The sequence below is a fragment of the Falco cherrug genome, chromosome 3 (assembly GCF_023634085.1).
Source record: "Falco cherrug isolate bFalChe1 chromosome 3, bFalChe1.pri, whole genome shotgun sequence".
NCBI classification, from domain to species: Eukaryota; Metazoa; Chordata; class Aves; order Falconiformes; family Falconidae; genus Falco; species Falco cherrug.
The window spans coordinates 28,961,637-28,969,897 of NC_073699.1; the positions used below are offsets into that span (position 1 = coordinate 28,961,637).

Sequence of the window (8,261 nt, forward strand, 5' to 3'; positions counted from 1 at the left end):
GGGCATGGCTCATAATGATGGCCCAAAACATTTAGCGTACTGCTTTAGGGATTTTTTTTGGGGGGTGTGTATGTGTGTGTGGGGTTTTTTTTTCCTTCCTCTTTTTCCTCTCACTCAGATTGGAAGGGAACATTATAGTCATCCAGCCTGTAGAATGCCAAGCCCACACCTAGTAATTCCACTAGCAAGCATATCATGTTTGCTGGTTTGCCCCAGACACAGAACTCTTCAAGACTCAAGGCTTATTTTAAAACTACAGCTGCTCAAAGAGTGGCAGAACATCACCTCTGAGCAGAGATGCTGCTGCTATTTCTCCTCTTCCTAATGGGTCTATCAACTGAGAAGGCGCAGACATTCAGTCTTCCTTTGGGATGTATGAAAATGTCAATTAAAAAAAAAAAAAGTGCTGCTTTATCCTTCTTAGCAAGGCCTGCCTCCATCTCTATTCATGCAAGTTAATACCTTTCAGATCACTTCTGCTTTGAATACAGTCTGTAAACGACTTCCTCTGCAGTCCTGCCTTAAACACCAAAACAAGATGCAGCACATTTTCAACTTGAAGCCAGTTCCGCCTCTCAGGCTCTTTCCTTCTGCTTTCAGTTCTTTTAACCCTTCAAGCCTACACGTGGCCCCTCCGCACGAACTGCCACCTGAACAGGAGGATTTCGTCCTCCCCGGGATCCCTTCCTGGCCTCATCTCCAGCCCCTTCCCTACAGCCTCTCCAGAGCCATTTTTCTGGATGCCACTGAGTAGGAACAGCAACTATTTTTAGGCTGCGCCTGCACTAAGCGCAGAGGAATGTGCCTGGGAGCGGGGCTTGCCGGGAACAGCGGCGGCGGGCTGAGGGCAGGCGCCTACCGCAGTCCCACCGGCGCTGCGGCACAGCGCTGCCCGCGGCACACGGAGCCCATCACCGATCAGCGACCCCGGGCCCAGCCGGGGCAACGGCCCTCGGGAGCCGAGCGGTCGGAGCCAGGCTGCGCGCCCCGGCCGTACCGCAGCCACCGCCAACCACCTGTGACCGCAGCCTCGCCCTGCCCGGCTGTTCCCGCGCACCGGGCCCCTCGTAACGCCGGGCGCTGGTGGGGCTGCGGCCCGCCCGGGGTCCCGCACCAGCGCGCCCCTGCCCCAGGGCCAGCGCTGCCGCCTTAGGGCCGAAGCCAGATCCCCGGACCTGGCCTGGCCTTGCTTCCTCTCCTCTGACCGCCAAGCACGGGCCCGGCTGCCCCAGCCACCCGGGGGAAGCCGCGCAGACCGCTTTCGCGGCGGGGACACGGCGTAACCGCGGCCGCCCCCGCTCCCCTCAGCGCGGGGCGGGCCGGGCTGCAGCGCGGGGTCAGCACGGCCCCGCGCCCCCTCCCCCCCCCGCCTTATGTAACAGGCGGGCGCCGCCATTGGCCGGCGGGGCTGGGTCGCGCGCCAGCAGGGCCGGGCAGGGCGGGCGCCGGGGGCGGGGCCGCGCATGCGCAGTGCCGGCACCCGCCGTCCCTCCTCCTCCTCCTCCTCTCGGGCAGGCGGCGGCGGCTGCTGCGGGGCCGCGCGGAGCCTTCTCCACCCGCTCGCCAGGGCCGCCCAGGCCGGACTCCCAGGCCGGGTGAGCGGCGGTGCCGGCCCCCTTCGCGCGGCGGGGCGGCCGCGCCGGCTGCGGGGCGGGGGGCGCGGGGGAGCGGGCCCGGTGGTGGCGGTGGCGCGGCAGAGCAGGCCCGCCCCGGGGGGGAAGGGGGCGGCCCGGCAGCGCGGCGCGCTCTGCTCCCGGCCTGCGGTGGGCCGGCTCCCCGCGGCCGGCGCTCCACCGCCGGGGCCCGCTTCCTTCCTCGGGCCTTCCCCCAGGGCACGTGGCGCGGCCGGGCCGCCCCCCGTCCCGCGTGGCCCTGCCGGGAGCCGCGGCCTCCCGGTGCCCTGCGCGCCTCAGGCCGCCCTCGCGGCGGTGCCGGGCGGGGGCCCGTTGCTGCCCCTCAGGGCCGAGCCCGCCGCCGCCCGGGCACCTCAGGCTGCTGTTTGTTTCTGGAAGTGACAGCGGAAGCAGCTGTCGGTGTCCCGTTTTAGGACTTGAAACTCTCCGCTCCGGTTACTTACAAGGAAATGATACTGCGTGAGGCGTTAGCGGGCCGCTGGCTCCAGCCTCGCTCCCCTCTAACGCCCGTGCTGTTGCTGTTCGCATTTGGCAGCACGTTTTTCTGTGGTGTTGGGCTTCCTACGTATGATTTCAGAACGGCAGGCCGGTTTGCTGCACACTCTGAGGGTGTGCCTGATGAGGAAAACAACACTTACCTGTGTTGTGCAACTAAAATACAGATTTAGCCTCCTAGATGAAATCATTCTTTCAAACGAACTTTGGGATTATTTTTTTCAGTTTCTTAGAATAGCTAGTCCAAATAGGCTTAATTTTTCAGTAATTGAGTATTCCTTCTGTGTTTTTCAGCTGTGTTCGGTGTAATTTGCAGTATTTAAACTCTCAGATATTTGGTCTTGGGCATCACATGGAGGCTGGTATTTTTAAGCAGACGTTTTTGTTCATGTTTTCTTGTTTAACTGAAACTAGCAGTTGCCAAATACGTACAGGCTCAGTGTGGTTGCCTGTTGCAGTGTACTACTTAAGAAGTTCTTATCAGGGGACTAAAATACATAGTAATATGCAAACACTTTATGAAAAAAAAAAATATTATATCTGAGTATTTTCTGTTAGAAGCCCCCTGACTTCTGGAGGATTATTGTAATGCTGGTAAAATAGAACAGAATAAAACCTGCAGTTCCTTCTAGTGTATGCAAAGCTATTGGCAGTATCTCTTCTTTTTTTTCCTTTTTTTTTTGAATGGGAATCTAGTGTTCATGTTGAACCATGCTGTACGTAAACAGTGTGAGGCCCTGACTGGGGTGTTTCAGAGTAACCGTAGCATACAATGAAGCATAGGCTGGTATTTTTAGTCTTATTAATGTTCAGTGCTGTATCTTAGAGACTAACTGTTGAACGCCACATGTATTTCTTTACACTTGTTAATGATGTGTGGGTTTTTTTGTGTTCAGTTTTGTTAGCCATATGGAATTTTAAATTCCCTTTTAGAGAAACCGGTGGGGAAAGAGGAGGGAACACTGAAGATGTAGTGTAATACTTCTGTAAAGGATTACATGGTGGTGTTATATACCGTGAGAGAACTGGACTGTGGCCTGAGAGGTTCCTCTCAATCTGCGGGAGTGTTTCAGGTCTTGGGGCCATCTTTGCTGCATGTCAAGAAAGTCTTGCAATGCTGAATTTCCAGATGTTGATGTTTTGTAGAAACTTCATTTTCATAATGGTTTTAAGGGGTTGTCGTGCATATTTACTGGAGGTCAGTCTTTGTTTGGATAGGCCTTTCACCCCCTTGCAGTAGAAGGCTGTCTGCCCTTGTGGAAAGGACAGCATGACAGACCTGTTGTAGTCACACAGCGTGTCTCCTGACTACCAAACAGCAAATGTCCAGCTTGTGTGGAAGGGCAATGACTAACCAGGCAGCCTCCTGCGAACGTTAGGCTTTGCTAGGTGTCCTGAAAACAATGGACTTCACTAGCTGTCCTGTGCTTGTATAGTAAATCTTGTGCTTCTGTGAGAGCTGCACAACTGGATTGTGTGTGGGCTGTGAGGGACTGTGAGAAAGATAATAGTAGCAAGTGGGCTGCTGGGTTATATAACCACACTCTGAAGCCTGCTCTGTTGGTGCGCCCAAATCCTGCCTGGTGACTGCTCTGGGGGTGGGGTGCAAGCTGAATTGGGTGTCCTAGTGGGCTGTTGTAAAATGTGCTGTTTTGCTGCTCCCTGAAATGTGATTTTTGTATCTCGCTTTTTCTTCTGGTGGACCTTCTAATGGCATACAGCAATAGTGTTTGCTTCCTTTATGCTCTTGTCTATATATGGAGTAATGGCTTCTGGTGAGGGTGATTTTACTACTTTTTAAGAAGTATGTATGTGTGTAAAGTTGGCTGAAATTCAAAAACAACAGCCACCTGTAAAAATAGCCTTGAATAAAGAGGGGTGACCTATTGCTCTTGGCATTCCCAACTCCAGAGCAGCTCACAAGCGCATACACAAGAAGATAGTAGTCCAGCTTGACTAATACTTTGATTTGACTTTCTTGGAACCTGTTTCAGGTTCCCAGAAATAAAGGTTGAGTCTTAAGCTTTAAAAAAAAACCCAAACCAAACAAACACTAGATTTTATTGTACCTGTGGAAATAGAGAATAAATTTCTATGCACTGTAAAGGAAGCTTGTAATTATTCTGACTATTGAAAGCACTTTCTAAAAGTAGACCATGAAGCTTTGTAGAGGAAGAAACCTTAGAATGGCCTGATAATTTTGATGCATATTTTAAGAACTATACTAAAACCACACTCTTTACATAGTAAAGAGCTTGAACAGATGTCTGTTGTATATGAATTATAGGAGTTGTAGGCCTTATGGACAGAGCTCGTGACTGCGTCATGCTCATGGTTACGACTTCTGAGTCAGCTAGCAGCAGTAGTTTCTCATGTTTGTAGACTAAATGTCTTCTTTTTGTTTGTAGATATGGCTCGTGGACAGCAGAAGATTCAGTCACAGCAGAAAAACGCCAAAAAGCAAGCTGAGCAAAAAAAGAAACAAGGACATGATCAGAAGGCTGCAGCCAAGGCTGCCTTGATATATACCTGCACTGTCTGTAGGGTAAGAGGAACTGAAGACAAAATACTATTGTAGGCACGTCTGTCTTCCAGCTTAGAGCAGAATTTTTAAAAGATTAGTGGAAGCTAAAATACTTCTTAAGGGGCTGTTTAGCTTGTTGCTATAAGCATTTGCTTCTGTTATGTGACTTCTTACAGATTACTCTCTGTATTGAGATAGGACAAAATCTGAGAGGTCATGTACAGATCTGGTTTGGGTAGTTATCTTGCCTTTTGAATTGCAGGGGTCTGCATGTGCTGTTAGTATGATGTTTAAGATGTGAAAAGTGTGAGATCACTTCCTGTTTAATCTCCAAATAGAAATATTTCTTCTCTTTGTGATTGAATTGGTCAATCTTAGAGTCACTGGTTATCAATGTTGATGTAGAGAGGAAATGCGGTAGTGCCCAAAGCTTTAGTGTAAATTTGATACACAGTACCTTCTACTAGAATAAATTACTTGACAAGAGAACAGAAATGTGAGCACTAATCAGATTATACTTTCCTTTTGGCTGGTTTTCCTGAATGTGCTTGTTTTGGAGCTGAAGGATAAACTTGCCATTTTCACTTAAATGGCCAGTCCCAAAATAGATTTGTCACTTTGAATGTTTTAAATAAGATTCCAAATTAAGGGCTGCTCACTTAAATACTTGTAACTAGCTCCTCTTCTTGTGGATCAGGCTGTAGCAGCAATCGCTTTGGCCAATTGATGCCTGCAACTGTGTAGCAGCAGTGGTCTGAGATAGCTTGTGCCAAGTAGAGAATCAGTCTACACCACAACTCTTTGGCTTATTGATAAACTAAAGAAATAACTTCCCTAAAGGTTCGATTCTGAAAAGGGTAAACATTGGTCTTTTAGCTGTTGAAAAGGAAAATGGTAAGGAGGTAGGTTTTCCACCAAACCAACCTGTGAAGTGTAAGATCTGCAGGGAAATTTCTAGCAAGAATAATACCCTTGAGGAACGTGCCAAAAAGAGCATGATACTGGTGCTCAGAAGCACCTCTCTGAAAAACTGAGGTTAACTACTGTCTTACTCTGCAGCTAAATTAATGGTACTTCTGTCACTGAGTAGACAGTTTGCTTCAGGAAAATGAAAATAAAACATAGCAGAGAACAGGTTTTGTAGTAGTGTTGAACTCTTGTACTGTGCATAAAGTTAAATGTCTCTCTTTAATCAGACACAAATGCCGGATCCCAAGACCTTCAAACAGCACTTTGAAAGCAAGCATCCTAAGACTCCACTTCCTCCAGAATTGGCTGATGTTCAGGCGTAAAGTTGTCTACAGGTCATTACCTTAATTTTTAAATGATTGTCTGAGAAAGGTGTATTACAAATCAGCTTTTTGCCACCAACAGCTGGGACTTAAAACTTGCTGCTTTTCCTTTAATATGAAAATTAACTATAGGTTAAAGTTACACCCCTGAACTGTTACACAGGAGAAGCAAGTTAATACTTACATAGGTGAAATGGCTGTGGCATTTCACTGTGCCTGGACTTTTCTTTAAGAGGGATTAATGTTATTTCAAATAGCCATCCTTAGAGTTGTAGGAATACTTTATTATTTAGTTCTTGCTTTGAAATGTTAGGTTTTGCTTTGAACAGAATACATATAAGTTAAATCTGTCTGTTGCTACAAAACATGTAATGGAAGTAGCTGTTTACAGCAATTGAGCCTTTTTGTTCCTGAAGCTATGCAAGTGAATGCAGATTTTTCTGCATTCAAAACTTAACCTCTGTGTTAACTATAGGAAGAGATTTTCCAGTCGCCACTTGTTAGGCTGTAACTGGAAGTGGTTATAATAAAAGGCTGAAATAAGGTGAAAAGCAGTATTAAGGTATTTCATTCACACAAAGGTAAACAGCATTGTGTAATGGTTCAGCTTAACTGAGTTATTCTTGTTTTTTATAGGTGAAATCATGGCACCTATTGACTCTTCTACTGTCAGACCTTACATAACAAACCTGCAGCTGCTTTTCTAAAACTGTTGATCAGCAAAAATGAAGGGGCTACAGAAACATTCATATTTTTATGCTGTTCCCTCTTGGGCTTCATGCAAAGACAATTCTGTGTAAATGTACAGTTGTGCCCTATTTGGAAATCCTGAAAAATCAGTCCATACTTGTTATAAAAAATTTTTTACAATTGTAATTATATTGATGTTCATATTGTGTAAAATAACTCATTTAATAAAGTAGTACTTTGATTTTACAATATCACAGATTAAATCATTGTAGAAGTTCTGTTTCAACTTTCTGCATTATCTGCCTTATAAAATCATAAAAAAGACAAAGTGGAATTCTCCCCATCCTGCCAAAACCCGAGCAGTATCGTTCCACTGAAAGTAATGTACATTACAGTAAATTAATCTTAAGTGAAAAGGGAAGCTGCTCAGATTTACTGTTCTGTGTGCTGCCTGCTTGAGCCTGGTCACTAATGGTCAAGTTGTTGGCTCAAGGTGCAGCAGACTCCCTAGAAGCTGCATGAGAATCCTGAGACTTCCTTCTACGTTTTTGTCCTGTGTATTGGAGTCTAATACTGCAAGCCATTTCCAATGGGATTCCTTTACCGTGAGGGATCATGTTCCTTGAAGTCATGCACTGGAGAGATTCTGGTTATGCTTGTTATCCTTTGTATTTGGTAGATGGCTGAGGAAGCTGAGAGAGGTGGCAGGGTTGAATGCTTATGGGTATGCTGGCTTGAAAAATGCTTGCGAATACTAGGTTAAAGCAACTCTGCTCTTAGTTGAAAATTTGATTTGAAAAATTTTTTTAATGATATTTTGAGCAGTCAAACCCTCAAATGCGTCTGGTTATTTCAGTAGCAACTCTTCAAGAAATATGCAAAATAGCCAGCCATTAATAACCTTCTGCACAACCAGCTTAAAATAATAAGCCTGTTGGAAAAGAGCCAAAGTAACTAAAATAATACAGCTACTTAAAGAAATCGGATGTGATTAAAGTTGCATTGACAAGAAAAAGCTGGATAATAACTCTGGCCAAGAACATTGAGCAGCTAAACATAATTTAAAGTGTTTTGGGCTTAGTTGTAATCCCAGATGTACAGTACAGAAGTAGTGGAGTAACATCTGAATGGTGCTAGAAGGTCTGCTATACAAAATCCCATCTTTGGCATTTGGAGGGGGCTTATTTAAGAGCTTTAGTTTTGACCTTGCAGTAAGAAGCAGTACTAGAATTGCTGTGATTTACTGAGGTTACAATGGATGTAAAAATTCTGGCAGTCCAAGTAACCCTTGCTATGCAGCCGGACTGTACATCAGACCTTCAGATGGCTTCCTAAAATCTAGGACCATAGTCTCAAAGACTCATTCACTTAAAAGAATGCACTTGGTATTTTATTATATAAAGTCAAAGCCTTTGTCTTCATCCACTCATTTGCTCTTTATTGAACTACTTCTGTGAGACTAGCTTCCTGTCCTCTTTGCTGTGACAGTATCTCTGTAAATACTTTGGCATAAAGTTTCTCTGTATTATAGTCACTCCAGGATAACCTGTATACCACTTAACTTTTATAAATAATGTTGTTCTCCTCTCAGAGTAATCCACTACTGCACTTGTACACCTGACATAA

At 46.0% G+C, this 8,261-nt stretch overlaps 1 protein-coding gene across 1 annotated transcript; it reads left to right on the forward strand.

Annotated features, from left to right (window-relative positions):
* The first annotated feature begins 1,448 nt into the window (after nt 1-1,448).
* Nucleotides 1,449-6,886, forward strand: ZNF706 (zinc finger protein 706). Its single transcript, XM_055705001.1, has 4 exons — nt 1,449-1,595; nt 4,538-4,674; nt 5,850-5,957; nt 6,582-6,886. Exons 2-3 carry the CDS (start codon nt 4,540-4,542, stop codon nt 5,943-5,945), a joined length of 231 nt encoding a protein of 76 aa, XP_055560976.1. The 5' UTR covers nt 1,449-1,595; nt 4,538-4,539; the 3' UTR covers nt 5,946-5,957; nt 6,582-6,886.
* Nucleotides 6,887-8,261: the final 1,375 nt, after the last annotated feature.

Excerpts from the sequence above, each read along its gene's own strand:
- ZNF706 (XM_055705001.1), top strand. The coding sequence starts at position 4,540 with ATGGCTCGTGGACAGCAGAAGATTCAGTCACAGCAGAAAAACGCCAAA. Across the intron at positions 4,675-5,849 it reads ATACCTGCACTGTCTGTAGG|ACACAAATGCCGGATCCCAA; the intron begins GTAAGAGGAACT and ends CTCTTTAATCAG.